Source organism: Mobula birostris, chromosome 2 (assembly GCF_030028105.1).
Source record: "Mobula birostris isolate sMobBir1 chromosome 2, sMobBir1.hap1, whole genome shotgun sequence".
Classification (NCBI taxonomy): domain Eukaryota; kingdom Metazoa; phylum Chordata; class Chondrichthyes; order Myliobatiformes; family Myliobatidae; genus Mobula; species Mobula birostris.
Window position 1 is genome coordinate 214,743,656 of NC_092371.1, and position 24,197 is coordinate 214,767,852.

The 24,197-nt window shown below is 42.0% G+C and overlaps 1 protein-coding gene across 3 annotated transcripts in view; it reads left to right on the top strand.

The window, feature by feature from the left end:
- xkr6b (XK, Kell blood group complex subunit-related family, member 6b) overlaps positions 1 to 24,197 on the top strand; it is a 485,147-nt gene that overhangs the window by 366,591 nt on the left and 94,359 nt on the right. The window contains exons 10-11 of one of the 3 annotated variants that reach the window (XM_072251433.1): positions 4,069 to 4,108; positions 14,068 to 14,071. The exons of the other annotated variants lie outside the window; for them this stretch is intronic. Of the exons in view, the coding sequence (XP_072107534.1) occupies positions 4,069 to 4,108; positions 14,068 to 14,071 (44 nt within the window). The remainder of the gene's footprint in view (positions 1 to 4,068; positions 4,109 to 14,067; positions 14,072 to 24,197) is intronic. 3 annotated transcript variants of the gene reach the window in all.

The window sequence follows — 24,197 nt, forward strand, 5'->3', positions numbered from 1 at the left end:
ACACAAATAGCCCCTGAACATTTGCCACATTTCTTCCATTCGTTTCCCTGAGAACATCTGTTTCCAATTTATGCTTCCAAGTTCCTGCCTGATAGCCTCATATTTCCCCTAACTTGTCTGTTCCTAAAGGAGATAGAATTCTGATCACTATCTCCAAAATGCTCCCCCACTGAGAGATCTGACACCTGATCAGGTTCATTTCCCAATACCAAATCAAGTACAGCCTCTCCTCTTGTAGGCTTATCTACATATTGTGTCAAGAAACCTTCCTGAACACACCTAACAAACTCCACCCCATCTAAACCCCTCACTCTAGGGAGGTGCCAATCAATATTTGGGAAATTAAAATCTCCCACCACAACAACCCTGTTATTATTACTCCTTTCCAGAATCTGTCTCTCTACCCTGCTCCTTGATGTCCCTGTTACTATTGGGTGGTCTATAAAAAAAACCCAGTAGAGTTATTGAGCCTTTCCTGTTCCTAACTTCCAACCACAGAGACTCTGCAGACAATCCCTCAGGGACATCCTCCTTTTCTGCAGCCGTGGCACTATCTCTGATCAACAGTGCCATACCCCGCCTCTTTTGCCTCCCTCCCTGTCCTTTCTGAAACATCTAAAGCCTGGCACTTGAAGTTGCCATTCCTGCCCCTGCACTGTCCAAGTCTCTGTAATGGCCACAACATCATAGCTCCAAGTGCTGATCCACGCTCTAAGCTCATCTGCTTTGTTCATAATACTCCTCGCATTAAAATAGACATATCTCAAACCATCGGTCTGAGCACATCCCTTCTCTATCACCTGCCTATCCTCCCTCTCACACTGTCTCCAAGCTTTCTCTCTTTGTAGCCAACCTCCCTTTCCTCTGTCACTTCAGTTTGGTTCCCACTCCCCAGCAATTCTGGTTTAAACTCTCCCCAGCAGCCTTTGCAAACCTCCCTGTCAGGATATTGGTCCCCCTGGGATTCAAGTGCAACCCGTCCTTTTTGTACAGTTCGTACCCGCTCCAAAAGTGGTCCCAATGATCCAGAAATCTGCATCCCTACCCCCTGCTTCAATCCCTCAGCCATGCATTTACCCTCCACCTCATTCTATTCCTATTCTCACTGTCGCGTGGCACAGGCGGTAATCCCGAGATTATTACCTTTGAGGTCTTGCTTCTCAGCTTCCTTCCCAACTCCCTGTAGTCTGCTTTCAGGACCTCCTCCTTTTTCCTACCTATGTCGCTGGTACCAATATGTACCACGTCCTCTGGCTGTTATCCTTCCCACTTCAAGATATCATGGATGCGACCAGAAACATCCCAGACCCTGGCACCTGGGAGGCAAACTACCATCTGCGTTTCTTTCCTGCGTCCACAGAATCGCCTGTCTGACCCCCTAATTATAGAGTCCCCTATCACTGCTGCCATCCTCTTCCTTTCCCTACCCTTCTGAGCCACAGGGCCAGACTCAAACAGGAGTACTTGTTGTCAAGGGGGACAGCCATTGGGGTACTCTCTAGTATCTGACTCTTGCCCTTCCCTCTCCTGATTGTTACCCAGACCCTGGAGTGACTACCTGCCTATAGCTCCAATGAACCAGATTTGACTAGGGATCTTAAGGTAAAGGAACCGTTAGGAGACAGTGATCATAGTATGATAGAATTCACCATGCATTTTGAGATGGAGAAGCTAAAGTCAAAGGTATCAGTGTTACAGTGGAGTAAAGGGAATTACAGAGGCATGAGAGAGGAGCTGGCCACAGCTGATTGGAAAGGAAATCACCAGCACAGCAATTGCTGAAGTTTCTGGGGGCAATTTAGAAGGGACAGGATATAATCATCACAAAGAAGAAGAAGTCTAAAGGCAGGATGACACAATTGTGGCTGACGTGAGAAGTCAAAGCCAACATAAAAGCAAAAGTGAAGGCATATAATAGAGCAAAGGGCATGCTTACAATGGAAGGGTTCAGAGGATATTCATGAGAATGAAAAGCTTATCATAAGAGGAGCATTCAATGGCTCTGGGCCTGTACTCACTGGAATTTAGAAGAATGAGTGGGAACCTATTCAAGTCTATTGAATGTTTCAATGTTTAAAGTAGATGTGGAGAGGATGGTTCCTACAGTGGGGGAGTCTAGGACCAGAGGGCGCAACCTCAGAACAGAGATGAGAAGAAATTTATTCAGCCAGAGGGTGGTGCATCTGTGAAATTCGTTGCCATAGGCAGCTGTGGAGGCCAAATCATTGGGTGTATTTAAGGCAGAGGTTGATAGATTCTTGATAAGTCAGGGTGTGAAAGGTTATGGTAAGAAGGCAGGAGAATGGGATTGAGGGGGAAATAGATCATCCGTGATCAAATGGCAGAGCAGACTCAATGGGCCAAATGGCCTAATTCTGTTCCTATTTCTTACGGTGCTCTGGTCCATATTGACCCTGTGCTCTGATGATACAACCATTGTTGGTAGAATCTCAGGTGGTGACAAGAGGGCGTACAGAAGTGAGATATGCCAACTAGTGGAGTGGTGTTGCAGCAACAACCTGGCACTCAATGTCAGTAAGACAAAAGAGCTGATTGTGAAATTCAGGAAGGGTAAGACAAAGGAACATGTACCAATCCTCATAGAGGGATCAGAAGTGGAGAGAGTGAGCAGTTTCAAGCTCCTGGCTGTCACGATCTCTGAGGATCTAACCTGGTCCCAATATATCGATGTAGTTATAAAGAAGACAGTGGCTATACTTCATTAGGAGTTTGAAGAGATTTGGCATGTCAACAAATACACTCAAAAACTTCTATAGATGTACTGTGGAGAGCATTCTGACAGGTTGCATCACTGTCTGGTTGTTGGGGTGGGGGGTGCTGCACAGGACCGAAAGAAGCTGCAGAAGGTTGTAAATTTAGTTGACTCCATCTTGGGCACTAGCCTACAAAGTACCCAGGACATCTTCAGGGAGTGGTGTCTCAGAAAGGCAGTGTCCATTATTAAGGACCTCCAGCACCCAGGGCATGCCCTTTTCTCACTGTTACCATCAGGTAGGAGGTATAGAAGCCTGAAAGCACACATTCAGTGATTCAGGAACACCTTCTACCCTCTGCCATATAACCATATAACAATTACAGCATGGAAACAGGCCATCTCGGCCCTTCTAGTCCATGTCGAACTCTTACCATATCCTAGTCCCACTGACCTGCATTCAGCCCATAAACCTCTATTCCATTCCTGTCCATATATCTATCCAATTTAACTTTAAATGACAACATAGAACCTGCCTCAACCACTTCTGCTGGAAGCTCATTCAACAGAGCTACCACTCTCTGAGTAAAGAAGTTCCCCCTCATGTTACCCCTAAACTTTTGTCCTCTAATTCTCAATCCATGTCCTCTTGTTTGAATCTTCCCCACTCTCAATGGAAAAAGCCTAACCACGTCAACTCTATCAATCCCCCTCATAATTTTAAACACCTCTATCAAGTCCCCCGTCAACCTTCTACACTCTAAAGAATAAAGACCTAACTTGTTCAACTATTCTCTGTAACTTAGGATATGAAACCCAGGCAACATTTTAGTAAACCTCCTCTGTACTCTCTCAATCTTATTGACATCTTTCCTATAATACGGTGACCAGAACTGTACACAATACTCCAGATTTGGCCTTACCAATGCCTTATACAATTTCAACATTACATCCCAACTCCTATACTCAATGCTCTGATTAATAAAGGCCAACAAACCAAAAGTTTTCTTCACCACCCTATCCACATGAGATTCCACCTTCAGGGAACTGTGCACCATTATTCCTAGATCCCTCTGTTCTACAGCATTCTTTAATGCCCTACCATTTACCATGTATGTCCTATTTTGATTAGTCCTACCAAAATGTAGCACCTCACATTTTTCAGCAGGAATCTCCATCTGCCGTCTTTCAGCCCACTCTTCTAACTGTCCTAAATCTCTCTGCAAGTTTTGAAAACCTACTTCATTATCCACAACACCACCTATCTTAGTATCATCTGTATACTTACTGATCCAATCCGATTCCTAAATCAACATTGAACCCTTGGACACTACCTCACTTTTTTTAATATATAGTATTTCTGTTTTTTGCACGTTTTTAATCTACTCAATATATGTATACTGTAATTGATTTACTTATTTATTTATTATTATTATTTTTATTTTATTCATTTTTTTCTCTTCTATATTATGCATTGCATTGAACTGCTACTACTAAGTTACCAAATTTCACATTACATGCCGGTGATAATAAACCTGATTCTGATTCTGATCTCTCTTTACACATCAGTCCTGCGATCCCAGGAATCAGTTTGGCACCCCCTCCCCTTTTATGAATTTATTCTTTTCATTGTCCAACCAACCACACCTCCTAATACAACTGGTAATTTCATGATTAGTTCTTCAATTGTCAACATTCATAGTTTCAGTGTCCGTCTTCTTTCTGAAGTGGTGCTAAAACTGTTTGGAGCTGTTGCAGGGAAGGCATTTAAGTAAAACGTTGTGATCTCTTGCTGATTAGATTGACAGTCTGGCCAACAGACTGGAGTATAAACTATCATCAGCAGTCTATAGTCAAGGGGTGGGTAGCTGGTAGATTAAGGAATGGGATGACATTGGTCTATGACACAGGCTGGGAAAAGGAAAGTCTTGTGTGATCAGACCATGGCTATAACTCATGATCCCCTTGTCCTGTCTGCACAGAAACCTAAAAAATGAAGCTTGACAATCTGTGCTTTCTCTGGTCAGATTCCAACAGTTTGATCTGATGTGGAACCAGCACAGCAGCCACCGATACCACCGACTTTCCCAACCTTAAATTACCAATTGGTCCTAATGATATCCGTAGGCCCAGTCTGCAACTTACAGCAAGGCCTGTTCACTTCCTGCTCAAAGGAACAGATTAATTTTGGAGGACATGGGAAAGGAAACATTGTTAGTGAGGACAGCCTCCACCTTTTCACAAAAATCTGAACAATCTACAAGGAAAAGATATCGGTCCAATTGGCAGAGTCTCTCCAGTCAGGGTTTAGTATTCTCTCCTCTACAGTCTAATTTCTGATTTTCTGCCCCCTAACTCATTCCTTGCTAGGTTTTCAAAACCTCAACTTCCTGAAATTCTCCTTAAGAGTTTACTTTATACTTTATACTTTATTGTCGCCAAACAATTGATACTAGAACATGCAATCATCATAGTGATATTTGATTCTGCGCTTCCTACTCCCTGTATTACAAATCGATAGTAAATACTAAAAATTTAAATTATAAATCATAAATAGAAAATAGAAAAATGGAAAGTAAGGTAGTGCAAAAAAACTGAGATGCAGGTCCAGATATTTGGCGGGTACGGCCCAGATCCGGGTCAGAATCCGTTCAGCAGTCTTATCGCAGTTGGATAGAAGCTGTTCCCAAATCAGACCGGACGAGTCTTCAAGCTCCTGACCCTTCTCCCGGAGGGAAGAGGGATGAAAAGTGTGTTGGCTGGGTGGGTCGTGTCCTTGATTATCCTGGCAGCACTGCTCCGACAGCGTGCGGCGTAAAGTGAGTCCAAGGATGGAAGATTGGTTTGTGTGATGTGCTGCGCCGTGTTCACGATCTTCTGCAGCTTCTTATTAGAAACTTATTGTCCCATACTACTTTCTGGATACATGTTGTGATTTAGCAAAACTAACACAGAAGCCAGGATATTGCAATGTCAAGGGAATTCAGTTTAATCCTCACTGTGTGTCAGCAGGCCCAAATGGTGGCCCTGAGTAAACCATGCACAATTAAGCAGAAAGGAATGATCAGACAGGCATCAAGGTGATAGTCATGTTGGATTAGGGTGCAGAATTGTTATTTTTCTTGCATTTTTCCTGTACTTTTTCTATGCTTAATTTTATATTTATATCATCAATTTTCTATGTGTAATTGTTCAGTTAGCTTTCCAGTAACTGCAGTTTTGCTAATTCTGTATTTTCCAGAAGCTTCTCAGTTTTTCTGCAGCAGGTGTAATGTCACTTGAATCTGGATATTTTAAGGCTGGATAGTCAGAGTCTTTTTCCCAGGACTGAAATGGCTGCTACAAGAGGACACAGGTTTAAGTTGCTGGGGAGTAGGTACAGAGGAGACGCCAGGTGTACGTTTTCTATGTAGAGAGTGGTAAGCGCGTGGAATGGGCTGCCGGCAATAGTGGTGGAGGCGGATATGATAGGGTCTTTTAAGAGACCTTTGGAAAGGTACATGGAGTTTAGAAAAATAGAGGGCTATGGGACAACTTTGTGGGCCGAAGGGCCTGTATCGTGCCGTAGGTTATTCTATGTTTCTATGAAATGTTATTATCTCTGGTCTGTGTATGAAATGACCACAACTTCTTTTCTTTGTTTCTTCTTTGTTCTTGTAACACTTCATAAAATGGCCACTCTTGTCTCATTCTTGACTTCTGAACAACCTCAGGATCAATATCACCAGATCCAACATTATCATCCGGGTTTGTAATTCTATAAGTCTGTATTTCGGTCCTAAATAATCACTTCATTGTTGACTCAACATTGCGAAACTTTGGGAACTTCGGGCTAGACTTTAGCTTATGTGAGTAAATAGGCTTTGGGGCATGAGTGAGATTAAAACGGTTGACAACGTCACTGTTTTAGGAAGTTATCTCCAACCCGACAATTTTTCAATTAACCTGAGCATGTCCAGTTGAGCAAATGCCCCTGAGAGAGGCAGGATGTCACTTTCAATGTTAATCATTCCGTTCAAGTGATATTAATGCAGGTTTGTAGGATTGGCTTCCTGGACACTCGCCGCTGAAAGCAAAGTGAGCACGCAGTATCATTGGCTGCTTCTTCAGAAAGGACAGGCAAGACTATTAACAATATTGTAACATCACAGCTGCTTTCCTTGAATAATTTGTTAAGGGCTGTTCACTGAACTGATAATGAGAGCTAACAGTAAACCCTACGAGTTGCTGTTTACTTGAGACTGTGTGACTTGCACATTGAAGCTCTAAACTGCCGCATCAGTAGGGTGCTGCTGATCCTGTCTTCTTGTGGATCAGAGAAGAAGCAAGAGGAATGGTGAAGAAACGAGAGAAAATCTGCAGATTCTGGAAATGCGAGCAACACGCACAAAAGGCTGGAGGAACTCAGCAGGCCAGGCGGCATCCATGGAAAAGAGTAAACAATCGATGTCTCGAGCCGAGACCCTTGGTGACTCCTGGTGAAGGGTCTCGGCCCGAAACATCTTGATGAAGGGCCTCAGCCTGAAACGTTGACTGTTTATCCTTTGCAATAGATGCTGCCTGGTCTGCTGAGTTCCTCCAGCATTTTGTGTGTGCTGCTTAGAAACCTCATATGGGGGTGGATACTGAAGAATATAATGCAGCCAATGCCACTGGAACAGCAAACACTGCCTGAGACATCCTCAGTATTGTGAAGTTCAGTTAGGTTTCACCAGTCCATTCCTCTGACATCCAGTCCCTCATGAGGCTTTGGTATTATGCATGTTATCTTTCGTCAAATTCTCAATGAGCAAACTCCTGTTAAAGCCTTTATGCATTCGCTTGTCTTTTGATGCTGCATGCAGGCATTTTTCCCATGGATAAAACCATCAGTGCCATGCTTGAGAGGGTCCTCTCATCTCTGCAGGAACGCCCAGCGAGGTTGGGAAGCTTGCCAGCCTCTTGTACATTTCATCCTGTCGCTCAGAGGTATCCTGATAATTGACGATCCCGGAAGTGCATTTGCAGCAGCTGAACAGCCCCGCACCCATTAATGTGTTCTCTCTACTGCCGTCTATTTTTGCCATCTGCTTTAGCTCACCTAGTACGATGAAATGTATGAGTCACCTAGGTACAATCCTCGTTACCTTTAACGTATGTTGCACCAGTACGTGAGTATCTTAACTGCAGCGCCTCTGCGTGAATCGTCTATTAACTCGTTGTCAGAGAGGCTGACTCATTCTGAAATGCTAACGTCATCATCCCCTGCAGGTCTGCTCGAGAAACTTGAGTTCAGGAAGCTCAGTACGATGTGTAGAGGCTCCTATACTGCACACTACTTGTCAAGAAACCGGGGATGAATCTCTGAGATAGAAACAGAAATGCCAGGAATATGCTAGAGGTCAGGCAGCATCTGTGAAAACCAAAGCAGGGACCTACGACTTGATGGAAATTCCAGATGTTCCTTGCTAGACTGCCAGTATTCACCCTTGTAGTTGCAAATTTGGGAATTCCGGATGACATTCCAAGTTCTGCTGACGATTTCTGAACTGGTTCCGTGTGGAGTGCAGTGGTAATGCATGAACTTGTCGAGTTACTTAGAACTTGCTGGGCATCTTTGGTTACTGAGAAACCCTGACTGCTTTGACAGATGGCTTTTGCTACCTGTCAGAGTCTTTTGGGCTATTTGTGAGAGTAAGGCATGTTCTGAACACCCACATAACCGCCAAAGTAAATCAAGCAAGACGCTGCCACTGTGCATTTTGGGTCTGGACGTACCATTCTACAAATTCAACATTTAGAACAGGGATGGGGAGGAAGATCTTTATGCCATGGACGGCTGTGGAGGCAAAGTGTTTGAGTATATTTAAAGCGGAGGTTGATAGGTTCTTGATTAGTCAGGGAGAAGGCAGGAAATGGAGTTAAGAAAGATAATAAATTAGCCATGAGGGAATGGCGGAGCAGGCTTGCTGTGCTGAGAGGCCTAATTCTGCTCCTATGTCTTGAGGTTCTATGGACTTCCTGAAAGACTCATTAAACATAGTTTCCCAGACCTCCATTTAAGACTGGCTTTTCAAATTATCAGACAGCACTCCCACAATTACTTAGTATTGAATGTACAAACGCTCCAATACGCCAAGCCTTGACCTTCTACCGCAGACATAAAATCACTGTGCCAGATCTAGTTCTACTAAACTCCTTTATTGATCAGGTCATTGTTCCTGGAAAAACACCACGGATTAAATCTATAATCATAATCATAGTTTCATAATAAGACCAGGAACAGAATTAGGCCATTCAACCCATTTAGTCTGTTCCACCATTCGGTCATATATGATTTATTATGCTTCTCAACCCCATTCTCCTGCCTTCTCCCCATAACCTTTGATACCCTAATTAATCACGAAACTATCAACCTCTCTTAAATGTGGCAAAGAATTCCATAGATTCACCACCCTCTGGCTAAAAAAAAACCCTCCTCTCTGTTCTAAATAAATGCCCCTCAATTCTGAGGCTGTGCTCTCTGGTCCTAGAATCCTCCATTATACGTACTCTCCTCATCCACTCTATCCAGACCTTTCAATATTTTATAGGTTTCAATCAGATCCCCCTCCCCCTTCTTCTAAACTCCAGGGAGTACAGGCCCAGAGCCATCAAACACAGAAAAGGTCCACTTTATTTCCACTCTTTACCTTCTGCCAGTCAGCCAATCTTTATTCCTTCTAGTATCTTTCCCATATACCATGGGCTCTTACTTTGTTAACCAGCTTCATGTGAGAGACCTTGTCAAAGGCCTTAGGAATTTAAATAAACAGAATTCATTGATTCTCCTGTTAATTCTTCTGAAGTCCAACAGATTTGGCATGCAAAATTCCCCCTTTGGAAAGTGAAGATGTGAAAATACCCACAGTAATAAAGAGATTATATGTGATTATCATGTTAAGGCGCCACAAAGAAAACATGAATTCAGAATAGCAATAGCGAGTAAGTTGCAGACTTATAAACAGGATTTGTTGTATACATTTATAATTTTATAATGGTGGAAGATATAAACAAACTAATACAGCTTCTATAAGCATTATTATTACAACCCACATAAGCAGAGTAAGGGTTAAAATGGAATACTGGTCACAGCATGTCAGGCAGCTCTTGTGTAGGGAGGAACAGGTATGAGGATGGTCAAATAATCTTCAACTTTGAACATATGCGTTAGTAGATTAATTGGTTGCATGGTGTAATTGGGTGGTGTAGGGTCATTGGGCTAGAAGGGCCTTTTACTGCGCCTTGTTACCTAAACAATAAATAAATAAACAAATAAACTCTGTTCATCTTCCTACAGATGCTGCCTGATCTGCTGTGTGTTTCCAACGCTCTTTATTGTTTCTGATTTCCAACTTTTGCAACTTCTGTTTGATTTTACTAAGTGCAGCATTACAAATTATAATCTACCTGAGCAGCAATGGACAAAGTAAAATATATCTAAAACAAATACAGAGATCAAGGTAAAAGTCACATGATGCTTGGGATAGTTTAAGGTGCTCATCAAGAGTAAAGGTCATGTGGATAATGAAACCATCGTTGGAGTTTTGATATTTGTTTTCATTTGACGTCTGCTGTCAGTATTCTGCATCTCCTTTGCATTCACGGAGGGGACAATTTCAGCAACAAATCTGAAAACTAAAATGGATGCATCTGCAGCCAGAACACACTGCAGATGGTGTCATTTACACTTGGGATGGCATTTTACTGCATGGCAGCTAAGTGCTGTGAGCTGCTGACACTCTAAAAGGTCTCTCTTAGAAAAGGCAGGACTCCATTCAATATCATACCATATTTGTAACATAGCCAAGCTTTCAAGTATGTGAGGTCTAATTTATTTTGGAACATTATTAAATTGTTATTTTGAATTCATATTTTCTTTGTGATATCTTAACAAGAGAATCACACACAATTTCTTTATTGTTGCATGTATTTTCACTACTGAATTTATGATCATGATTTATAGAAGTCGCTCCATATGTTGTAATGATATAAACTTTTTAATACAGTAATAGCTCACAAGAGGAAGAATTATAATTTTCACTCTGATTTTTAATTCTTTTCCATTGTTTTAAGATTATTATTGTGACATTTGGCTCAAGTTCAGGATTTTATTTCAAGCTTGGTGCCACGAATATCTCCTAGAATTGTGGTCTACCGTTTATCTTACCTAGCCATTAAACTCTGGACTACACTATTTCACAAAAAATCTTGAATTTGAGAAACCAGGAGCTTAGGAACTAATATCAAGGAGCAGTCAATCAATATGGTGGTGGAACCTTGGCGTGTTTAGTGCTGAAGTTTATGGAAGCCAGCTATGAGCATATAACTTATGTCAGATAAAATGTGTATGGAGGCAGATTTCAGGACTGAAGGCTTTGACGTTATGGAGCTGGAACAGTTACTTTTTATAATGGATACTCTGATGTTAAGTGACTGCCAAAAGCTGAGTGAAGCTGGTAAAAGACTGGAGGAATGGAACCAATGGGGAATGTACAGATTTTGCAGCAGGAAAAGTGATACTGAGTCCAAAAGCAATCATTCCTTCTTTTTGACATGAGTTACATATGAAAGTTGTGATCTCCTGCCCTCTCACTTAAACTTTGTAATCTCAACAGGATATTTTGGCTGGGCTTTATGTTCCTCACATTAAATGCTGACTTTTTTTGGTTGAAAGATGAATGAAAAGAAAATACAATGGAGCCAGTGTGTACATAGTATTCACAGTGATAGGGAAAACTTTCATCACTAGATATCGGGATACCCATACTTTACATCTTGTGGCCTTCATTTGCCCTTCCGTATGTGAAATTAAGACAGAATCTTAGAAATTCTGCAGCTGTAGTCTGTAAAGAAAAAGGCAAAGGATATAGAAATAAAGGAATAATAAGGTGGGGTATGAAGCTTTGGATGGAGGGAACAAAAATAATATAAGCTATTCAGCCTTCCTTTCCATCCCATTTCACAAATGGGCTATGCCTTTTTCGACTATTGTTTAGGTTTTTGATCTGGACTGACTTTAAACTTTTGAAAATCTCACTTCCAGGATTTCTTCTTCATAATCACTGGATAAGTGCGTGGAAAATATCTTGATGGCAGCTTAGTATTGTTACATTGTGTATTCAACAATGTTGCGCTCAACGTCAGTAAGACCAAAGGACTGACTGTGGACTTCAGGAAGGGTAAGTTGAGGGAGCACACACCAACCCCCATAGAGAGATCAGAAGTGGAGAGAGTGAGCAATTTCAAGTTCCTGGATGTCAGTACCTCAGAGGACCTCACCTGGACCCAGCATATCGATGCAGCTAGAAAGAAGGCAAGACAGCAGTTATATTTCGATAGGAGTTAGAGGAGAATTGGCATGTCTCCAAAAATACTCACAAATTTCTATAGATGTACCGTAGAGAGCATTCTAACTTCATTATCGTCTGTTATGGGGAGGTTACGAAGTAAGCTGCAGAGGGCTGTAAAATTAATCAGCGCCATCATGGGCACTAGCCTCTGTAGTATCCAGGACATCTTCAAGGAGCGATGCCTCAGAAAGGCAATGTATATCATTAAGTACCCCCACCACCCAAACTTACTATTATCATGTATTGTACTGCTGCCGCAAAGTTAACAAATTCCGTGACGTATGCTGGTGATATTAAATCTGATTCTGATTCAACTGCTGGGATTGCATTGCACAAATTGCACAATTTCTTGTTCATAACTTTGTTATGAACGATTAGTTAAGATGTCCAAAGCAACAATCTAAAGACATACATGTCTAAAAATCCTAGTAGATTTTGTATTTATATTACAAAATAGAGCCTCGGGATTTCATAATGTGCTGTTTCACACCTGGTGAACGCTATTGTGGAAATCAGATTTGTATGCAGCCGCACCCTGCAAAGTGCATTGTCATGATGACTATATTATCTCATTTCATATTCATAGTGAAGCTTAAACAAAAGCCTTCTGGTTCTATATCTGGGCCAATACAAACAAGAATTATTTCAACAGCATTCCAATCTTTAAAATTCAATCAGTTTTAAATGTTAATTTAGTTTTAATCCACTTCTTTGCAAGTTTGTAATTAATGAGAACACAAAGTTTTGGAAAATCACAAATGGGAGATAAGTAAACTTGCAAGAGTATTCCTTCAAAGGAACAATTAAGTTAAATTGCTATGCCTCATTTACTAGGGTGGAGTTTCAAGGCAACTGTAAATGCAACGAACGTGGATGCTGGGAAATTACACTATAGAAGGAAAGTACTGGAAATTTCAGCAGCTATAGAGATGGAAACCACTTGGCTGGAATTCTGAAAGGTCATCCAGCTGAAACATTGACTTTGTTGCTCCCGAGATGCTGCTTAACTTGTAAGGAATTTCCAGGGTCTCTCTGTTATTTCAGATGTCCAGCCTCCAAAGTATTTTCCTTTAAGGTTTCAGCTTGTAAAACACTATGCATTGATATTGTTAGCGAATGATCTTTTATTGAATAATCTTGTTATTAAATTAAAAAGTTAAATATTTGTGTTCTGACCAATGGTGATATTGAGTGTAAATATCAAATCTGTACCCACATTTTAGACCCACTCTCATTATCTATATTTGGATGGCATTGCCAGGCACAGATGCTTGCCGTGCCGGTGGCACAGAAACATTTGGCAGAGTGAAGCTTTTCTCTGCATGTGAATGCCCTTTTAAAGAGACAGACCATCTGAAACACAGCCAAGTTCTAAATAATCTAAATTGGTCTAAATTTGCATTGTGTTTACCTGAATGCTCAAACGTAGTCAAGAGTTCTTCGAACGCTTGTGCCATCTGGCATCGTCTGCTCATATGAAAACAAATTGCGTGCTTTCCAATTTGTTACTTGGATTTCTTGGATCTTCATTTACATCCCTACTTAAGCAGTGTTATCTGTTACACATTGACACATTAATATAGACAAGCAATTTATGGGAGAGAAATTTCATGGAGGTAATTTACCCAGATAGTAGATTAACAAACATGAGGGAATCTGCCGATGCTGAAAATCCGAAGCAACACACACACAATGCCGGAGGAACTCAGCAAACCAGGCAGCATCTATGGAAAAGCGTAAACAGTTGTCGCTTTGGGCCGAGACCCTTAATCAGGACTGGAAATAAAGATGAGAAGTCAGAATGTGGGGGGAGGGTAGGAAAAAGTACAAGACAGTAGGTGATAGGTGGAAATGGGGGGGGAGGGTGTGAAGTAAAGAGCTGGGAAGTCGATTGGAGAGAGAGATAAAGGGCTGGAGAAAGGGGAATCTGACAGGAGAGGGTAGAAAACCATGGAAGAAAGGGAAGAAGGAAGAACACCAGAGGGAGGTGATGGGCAGGTACAGAGATAGGTGAAGGAGGGAAGCAGGAACTGGAAATGGTGAAGTAGAGGTGAGGGGCAATTACCAGACGTTCAAGAGATTGATGTTCATGCCATCAGGTTGGCGGCTACCCAGACAGAATATAAGGTGTTGCTCCTCCAACCTAAGTGTGACCTCATCACAGCAGTAGATGAGGCCATGGACTGACATGTCCGAATGGGAATGAGAAGTAGAATTGAAATGGGCAGCTACTGATAATAGACTGTTGGATTTTTTTTTGCCAGCAGACTTCCCCTTAGTTAAGGAGGCACTCATTTGCATTAATTTGCCTATTCTTGTACTTGGAATTATTGGATCACTCAAGTGATGCCAAGAGTAATTGACCTCAACTAAGCCTGCCAGTAGTTCTACCCATGTTAATATTAGGTCTGCTTTTATACAGACAGCCAGAGTCCAGTGGTAGAAATTTCAAACGTTTTATTCTGCACCGAACAGTGTAGTTACACTTAGATATTTCCAAGTGTTACTTACTCAAAAAAAAAGTATAACAACAAAGAATGAAGACAATAGGAATTTTGCAGATGCTGAAAATCTTGAGCAACACGCACAAAATGCTGAAGGAAATCAACAGGTCAGGCAGCATCGATGGAGTGAAATAAACAGTTCACGTTTCAATCTGAGACTCTGCATCAGGACTCTTTTAGGCACTGCCGCCCCCTGATAAAGCATGTTGGCCTGATTCATTGATTGTTCAACTCTTTTGTGGCATGTCTGTGAACCATCTTTGTTTGGTTTTCAGTGTCTTGTGTTTGCATGTAGCTGAGCCCCCAACTCACTTCTGCACTCTGGCTTGCTCCTTGTGACGAGATCAATACTACAAGATCTCCAAGCAACACACATAAAAGTTGCTGGTGAATGCAGCAGGCCAGGCAGCATCTCTAGGAAGAGGTGCAGTCGACGTTTCAGGCCGAGACCCTTCGTCAGGACTAACTGAAGGAAGAGGGCTAACTGCAAGATCTCCAATTGGTTCCATGACTCAGAGTCAAGCTAGCAACTAATGTTAACTCTATCAATTAACTTCCATAAATTTTAGGATTGCCTGGAGATAGCTTATTGATCTGAAATGCTAACACTCTGAGTCCCTATAGATTTAGCCTGACCTTCTGAGCATTCGCTATATTTTCTGTTTCTGTTTCAGATCTCCACCATCCACCTCATTTTAATATTTGTTTCTGTGAAACCCCGGTTTTTCAATAACCACAAGCAAATGCACAAGAAAATCTGCCTGCATGTTCAGAGATACAAGCCCACAAACATCCTACAATAAAACCAATTTGCTAATTTCTTCAGTTTTATCTGTTCCGCTTTTCTAACATTGGCAGAAAAACATACACTCCGTGGTCACTTTATTGGGTGCTCCTGTACACTTGATTGGTCTAATCAACCAATTATGTGGTAGCAGCTTAATGCGTAAAAGCACGCAGACATGGTTAAGAGGTTCAGTTGTTGTTCAGACCAAAACATCAGAATAGGGAGGAAATGTAATCTAAGTGACTTGACTGTGGAATGAATGTTGCTGCCAGGCGTGGTGATTTGTTTACCCCAGAAATTGCTGAACTCCTGGGATTTTCACACACAACAGCCTCCAGCAGGGGTTCCCAACCTGGGGTCCAATAACCCCTCGGTTAATGGTAGGCACCCATGGCATAAAAAAAAGGTTGGGAACCCCTGATTTAGAGCTTTCAGAGAATGGCGCCAATGCAAAAGAAGAACATCCAGTGAGCAGCATTTCTGTGGGTGAAAATGCTTTGTTAATGAGAGAGCTCAGAGGAGAATGGCCAGACCAGTTCAAGTGGTAGTAACTCAAATAAGCACGTGTTATAACAGTGGTGTGCAGAAGAGCATCTCTGGCCAGGCAACATATTGAAGTGGATGGGCTACAGAGCAGAATACAACGGGCATACACTCAGTGGTCACTTTATGAGATACAGGAGGGATTGAATAAAGTGGCTACTGAATGTAGTTTGACTGGATATTGTACTGGGCCAGTGTTTAGATACCTAGCTTACAGCCTGAAAAAGAAGGAGTGCTATTTTGAGGTCCCTTTGGGAGACGGTGAGCTGGAAGAGCAAAGCAATGGATGGACAGGCTGCACCTTGTACTATTCTGCATCCACTATATCCTAACCAGCTATCAAAAGGTAAGTGTCATACATCTAAAATTAAAAATAACAGGATTTTCTTTAAAACTTTCTTTGTAAAGAGCAAAGAGTAGAAGAGGTTTAGCCACCTGTATAGGGATGTATGGAATGAGAGAGACCATATGTACAAAAGCCATCAAATACATATGTTCCACCATTCACGTGCACTCCATTCCATCACAATCTCCGACCATTCTGCTTAAACTCTTAAGGGAAAAATCTGCACATAAATTTCCCTAATCTCTAAATGTAGCTAAGCAAAGCTCTACAAAATGTATACCTCATTATTCAAGGCTGGCAAGCTTACTTCCACAGACATCATGTGCATGGTCCCAGCAGCAGAGAACCCATTAACCTAGAAATCATTTGCGACAATATTAGCATATGAACACTTAACACATCTGTATGACATTTCACTATCCTGTATCTGAATACAGAGCTTAACCCTTTTATTTTCACCAATACTGAATTCAATTAGATGATGTCCTTTTACTTACTCAGTGTGCAATCTGCTGACACTCCTTGTCACTGGGCACACATGAGGATGGGCTGCTTGTGAGGAGTCTGAGATTTGCAACTGTTGCCTGTAGAACTGTGTACTGCTGTGACGAAGGAAGGAAATTTGGTCACAAGAAAAATGTATAATCACAGTGCATTTATTGCTGTGTGGAAAGGCTTTGGGTTAAATACTGCAGGAACTTTATATTAACTTCACCTACAGTCAAAGAGAGTAAGTGGCCTGAGAGTATTTTGACTACAAGTTTTGACATAGAACAAATTATTTCAACTTTTATTTCTATAGTACTTAGGACTCACACCACTAGATTCAAGAACAGTTTCTACTCCTCAGCCATCAGGCTCTTGATTAAAAAAGGATAACTACACTCACTCGCCCCATCATTGAAATGCTCCCACAACCTATAATCTCACTTTCCAGGATTCTTTATCTCATGTTCTCATTATTTATTTATATTTGTATTTACATAGTTTGCTGTCTTTTGCACTGCAGTTGATCTTTCATTGATCCTGTTATAGATACTATTTGATGGATTTGCTGAGGATTCCACAGGAAAATTAACTCAGGGTTGATGTGGTGACATACAAGTACTTTGATAATAACATTTAGTTTGAACTTTGAACTTTGAACATGGAATCCTTATACCTGATTGTGCAAAAATACTAATTTTAATTGACTAGGAGGTGAACTTGTTACCTTATGTGCTAGCTGCCCTCGTTGTTGTAGCACTAGGTCAATATCCTTCTATATCTTGCTGATTTAAATGCCTGTTTAAATGTCTCAGAAGCATAGTGATTGTCTCTGACTCCACCAACACCGCTAGCAGTGAGATCCAGATTTCAACCATTTTCTGTGTAAAAACTTTCCCCTTAAATCCACCTTAAAACTCCTTCCTCTCACTTTAAATCTAGAAGCCCCTCAGAGGAGTGCATTTTACAAGTACAGCTCACAGCAGCTACAGCTATATACTGGTATATGGCTGAGTGCTTTTAGTGTCTTGTTAATGAAAGTCATGGATGGCATTGCAATGTCTGTGTTGTTGGAGGAGTTCATTCACAAACCCAGCTGCAATCATGTGGCTGGCTCAGTAAAGTTTATAGGAATGGTGACCACCTGCGTGACAAGTTCCTGCGGTTAACATCTCTGAGGACCTAACCTGGTCCCAACATATCAGCGGTAAAGACAGCAAGACAGTTGGCTATATTTCATTTGGAGTTTGAGAAGATTTGTCATCTAAAACACTTGCAAATGTCTGCAGATGTACTGTGGAGAGCATTCTAACTGGCCATATCACCGTCTGGTATTGGTGGGGTGCGGGGGGGGGGAGGCTACTGCACAGGATTGAAGTGATCTGCAGAAGAGTTGTAAAGTTAGTCGACTCCATCATGGGCACTAGCCTCCGTGGAATCCAAGACATCTTCGAGAAGGTGGCGCCCGTCACCCAGGGCATGCCCTCTTTTCATTGTTACCACCAGGAAGGAAGTACAGAAGCCTGAAGGCACACACTCAACAATTCAGGAACAGCTTCTTCCCCTCTGCCATCTGATTTCTGGATGGACATTGAACCCATGAACACTACCTCAATACTTTCTTATATATATATACTGTAATTCAGTTTTTTTCTATATTATCAAGTATTGCATTGTTCCGCTGCCACAAAGTTAGCAAATTTCACCACATATGCCGGTGATATTAAACCTGATTCTGAACCTGACCTTCAGAGTACTGATGGTGGTCATTCCGTCACATGGCTAAGGAAGTTGGTTTATTTCCCTTCTTGACAATAGTCATTACTTGGCACACAGATGGTATGTCACACAAAATACCTAAAGCTTCACTATTGCTCCAGTCTTACCTCATGAGATCAAGGACTATTATAGCTTTATCTAAAGTTACTGATGGAACTGAGTACTGGAATCCTCAACGGATGTCCCCATTTCTGACCTTTAGGTGCTTGGAAGGTCATTGTTAAAGCAGCTGAAAAGGGTTGTGGAACTATTTTGAGGAAATCGCCAATATTGGACAGGATTAAACTTCAACCATCACCTTCGGTGCTTGGCAAACTCCAACTAGTGGAGTCCTTCACCTGCATTGACTTCAAAATCACTTAGACTGTTTGAAGCCACACTTGGTCAAATTTTGCCTTGATGCCCAGGGCTGTTACTATCACCTCAGGAATTTGCCCCTGTTTCAATGTTTGGACCATGTTGTGCTAAACTCTGGAACCAATCTAGGTACCAATAAGCAGAATTATTCATAACTAAGACTTGCTTGAAAGGACTGCCAGAAACATCTTCCTTCAATGTGCTAATGATTGAGAGCAGATTAATATGTGGTAATGAGCTATATTGAATTTGACTTGCTTTTTTTTAACAGGGTCACACTCTGTGGCTTTCTATATGTATTAGGAGCTCTGCTGAGTTAGCCTGTTGGGTCCCGTGACAAGTTCTGGAACATGTGTTCAGTGCATGGTGAAGACATTGTTGGGGCCCGTGGTCTGGAAGTGCCACACAACAATAGGGAACGTACGCCTAATTTAAAGACATTGTCACCTCTGGGCGTGTGTTGTGGACACTGCGACCCTTGTTGCCGAAGACAGAGCACATGTAGTGATGTGGCAAAGACGAGGTAAAATAGTTCTCTTGATGTCTGTTCTCCCACCACCTGTTACAAACTCATTCGGGAAATAGCATTAATCAGCAATGTCCAGCTCCACTTATGGTATTGGTTATCAACCTTTCTCAGCCAGAGTACATTCTGGGTGCTTCCCTTTGTACTTCTGGGTGCTATTCACTGTTGAGTGAAATGCATCCGTTGAGGATGGACAGTAGGTGGACATTTGACCGGACAACATGAGATTTCATGTAGGTCAGAGTCACTGTTGTGGGCTCCAAGAGCTATGGTTTCCTGACTGGATAGCATCGTACGGCCACCGCTAGAGATGTGGCCCTGTCGAAAGGTTAGGGCAGAGGGAGGGGGAGTGAAAGACGAGTGTGGGGCATTGGATGAAAACTATGAATCTATGTGAATGGCAATATCAGACTGTTGCCTGGTTAATCTGTGGGGTAGCTCGTTGAATTTTGGCACAAAGCTACAGGGAGACAGTCAGGTGGCTTGCTGGACTGGGTACCTGAATGTGATATCTTGGTTACTGACAGATAATGTATCTGGTTTCAGTTTTATTATCTTTTGTACAAATGAGGAGTTTGCCTGACAACTTCAGGTGGGACCTAGTCGCTGACATTCAGTGAGCTGAGTGGTTTTAGTGGACAACAGATAAACTGTGAAGTAAATATACAAGCTAAAGAAATATCAAGCTCCACTTATTTCATTGAGTGCACAGATCTCAACACAAGTGATAAATTATCATTGTGTTTATTGGTCTATAACCCTTTTTTTTTACTGGTGTACCAAAAATTTATGTGAAAGCTTGTAAAGTAAAAGACCTCTGATTTGCAGCTCTTTTACTTAAAGGCATGCAGTACTATCCTCAGAGGTCTGTGGAAATAATTTACATTGTTAAATGGCCTAGATTCATATTTGCTTGTCTCGGTAAATTAATGGCCATCATTCTTTGTGGCACTCAGCGGTGTATCCACTGATAATTGGACCAGCTCCCACGCAAGCACATGACAAACAGCTTGTCATCAAAGATCATGCTCATACTATTTAGATGAAGCTGTACCTTACAGGATGAAGGCCTGTGTTGTAGTGAATGTGACTGAGTGAAGGCCTGCGTCATAGTGAGTATGACTGGGTGAAGGCCTGCGTTGTAGTGAGTGTGACTGGATGAAGGCCTGCATTGTAGTGAGTGGTACTGGAGGAAGGCCTGCATTGTAGTGAGTGTGACTGGGTGAAGGCCTGAGTTGTAGTGAGTGTGACTGGAGGAAGGCTTGCGTTGTAGTGATTGTGACTGGATAAAGGCCTGCATTGTAGTGAGTGTGACTGGGTGAAGGCCTGAGTTGTAGTGAGTGTGACTGGAGGAAGGCTTGCGTTGTAGTGATTGTGACTGGATAAAGGCCTGAGTTGTAGTGAGTGTGACTGGATGAAGGCCTGCATTGTAGTGAGTGGTACTGGAGGAAGGCCTGCATTGTAGTGAGTGTGACTGGGTGAAGGCCTGAGTTGTAGTGAGTGTGACTGGAGGAAGGCTTGCGTTGTAGTGATTGTGACTGGATAAAGGCCTGAGTTGTAGTGAGTGTGACTGGATGAAGGCCTGCATTGTAGTGAGTGGTACTGGAGGAAGGCCTGCATTGTAGTGAGTGTGACTGGGTGAAGGCCTGAGTTGTAGTGATTGTGACTGGAGGAAGGCTTGCGTTGTAGTGATTGTGACTGGATAAAGGCCTGCGTTGTAGTGAGTGTGACCGGGTGAAGGCCTGCGTTGTAATGAATGTGACTGATGAAGGCCTGCGTTGTAGTGAGTGTGACTGGAGGAAGGCCTGTGTTGTGATGTGTGAGTGTGTGTAGATGGTAATATGGTTTGTGTTGCACTGAATGAGTGACAGGAACACCAATAATCATTTCCGGGTGTAATTGTGCCAATCAGGAAATTGACCAAAGCAATTCCGTGACTTCTGGCTTTACAGTGCATTCTGCGACCTTAAATGATCAGGGTGCAGAGATTGGTAATGGGAGGTCATCACAGAGGCATTAACCTCTCACACACAGCATCTGCCTGTCTCAGTTTTAAATAGTCAGGTTTATAGAAACTGCCTCATTGTTCACAGCCTTTATATACTGCCCTGTTTTGTGATCACTGCCTACTGATACGTATGCCTGCATCTCAGTGTGGCACAAGGCTCCTGATGGAATGACACTAGATTGGAGCTGACTATTGTGGGGTGAGTTCCGGCCACACAAGAGGTCGTGGTGTTCTTTCTCCCATTGTGTTTTCTCTCTCCTCTTCGTGGCCTTCGACCTCTCACTCAATGTTCTGCCCTGACCTGCTGTAGTTCTGTGTCATGAGTGGTCTTGTGTCATGGCACGACTGCATTAAACCCAGTGATGAGTGCTGTAGTAACCCAGCAGCTGCCAGTTCTGTGCAGAATGCAGAAAACTAGATTCTGTGTGCTAAAGACCAAAGAACTGCTGTTTTTCCAGAGATACAGCACAGTGACAGGCCCTCCAACAAGTCACAGTGGTGTCCAGAGAACAACCCTCAATGTCGCAAAAACAAAGGAGCTGGTTGTTGTTTACAGGAGGAATGGAGACGGGCTAACCCCTATAGACATCAATGGATCTGGCGTGGAGACGGTGAACAGCTTTTAAGTTCCTTGGCATCCACATCACCGAGGACCTCACGTAGTCTGTACATACCAGCCGTGTGGTAAAAAAGGCAAGGCACAACAGCGCCCCTTTTACCTCAGACGGTTGAGGAAATTTGGTACGGGCCCCCAAGTCCTAAAAACTTTTTACAGGAGCACAATTGAGAGCATCCTGACTGGCTGCATCACCACCTGGTATGGGAACTGTACTTCCCTCAATCGCAGGACTCTGCAGAAAGTGGTGCGGACAGCCCAGCGCATCTGTAGATGTGAACTTCCCATGATTCAGGACATTTACAAAGACAGGTATGTAAAAAAGGCCCGTAGGATCAGTGGGGACCAGGGTCACCCAACCACAATCTATTCCAGCTTCTACCATCCGGGAAACGGTACTGTAGCATAAAAGCCAGGGCCAACAGGCTCCAGGACAGGTTCTTCCACCAGGCCATCAGACTGATTAACTCACCCTGATTTGAGTGTATTTCTATGTCACATTGACTGTTCTATTTATTATAAATTATTATAAATTACTATGAATGCACATTGCACATTTAGACGGAGACATAACATGAAGATTTTTACTCCTCATGTATATGAAGGATGTAAGAAATGAAGTCAATTCAATGTGACCAATTAACCTACTAACCCGTATGTCTTTGGAAGCTCCCAGAGGAAACCCACGCGGTCACAGGGAAAACATATGAACTCCTTACAGGCAATGGCGGTAACCTAACCAGTCACCACCGTGTTGCCCCTGAAGCTTCTGCTGATCCATACCCATTTTCTTTCATTTTTTTTACTAAACATTAATGCTACGACTATCCCTTGATTTATAAATTGGAGGTGTACTTGGACGCATTTTGTTGAGCAATTTTTTTGTGAATTAAAAAGGCTGGGTGAAATGCATGAAGAATGTTTTGATCTCCATCCCTATGGTGGAGAGTGGTGGACTGTTTCTTGGAGTGAAAATTAGATCCATAAATAGTAGAAAGTAACGCAAAGATTCAAATGCATTACGGTGAGAATTGGTAAGATAGGAGATCTGTAAATTGAGGAAAGCAGCACATGTTTAACTCCCGAAAAGAAGGTGAAATCCACTTTCTAGGTATACAGTATATGTTTATGGAAACATTATATTTAAATGACCTTGCTATTTATAATTAATTTTGCTGTGCCTGATGAAGATTTGGGACTACTTACAGATTCGGGTACCATCTGGTGAAACCCAAAAATAGTAAAGTCATAAGGGTGGATATTTTTCTGAAGGGCAAGCTGGAGGACCATAACGCTGTCCTGCCGCAGGAGAACTGACCTACTTCCAAAAAGCAGTTAGCAATGTGATAATGACAACCACATTGGCTGCAGGTTCAATTGTTAATACCTTAGATAGATCGAGTATTATCAAGGAGCCCTGCACCAACCAGTCTGCAAACCAAATGAGTGAAGAAGCCAACAATACTTTGCATTAACAAATGCCCTAAAAGGATAATAACCACTTGCTTACAATGTATACAAGCAACAGGATTCAAAATGACCCTCTGTCTCTAAGTCCTACATTTTCTGTGCTTTAAAGATTTACCCAACTTTTCCCTTAAAAGATGTACTTGGCTCCATCTCTTTGTAACAAAGTGTATCTCATTACAATAATCTTTTATTGATAAAAAATGCTAAATTACCTTCCCATTCTTGATGGTGTTAACTGCAAATTGATGATCCCTTGTCACTGATTCCACAATTACAGAAAATAGTATTTCTCGATTCACAATCAAAATTCTTCACTGTTTAGAAAGCTGATTAGGTTTAATTATTTGTGATACATGGACTTGCCTCTCCCAATTATATTTAATTTTGATAGGTTTGCACTATCAGTCATCCGCCACCTTCGATTCTGTAGCTGTGCCCAGAGGAGAGTGGAGCTGGATCCTTTGCACCTGACACCAGGTCAGCCTGATGGCTTTCTGACAGCTTACTGTGATCAAAAACCCTTTGGCTATATCACATACCTCAAATAACTCAGATACGTGTTAACTCTACACAAAGAAAAAAGGCATAATATTTATAAATGGAAGACATGCTTTGAAATTATATGACAAGACTAAATATGAACTAAAACCAAAGGTAAAATAAAAGAGAACTAAACAACTCACTTATTTGT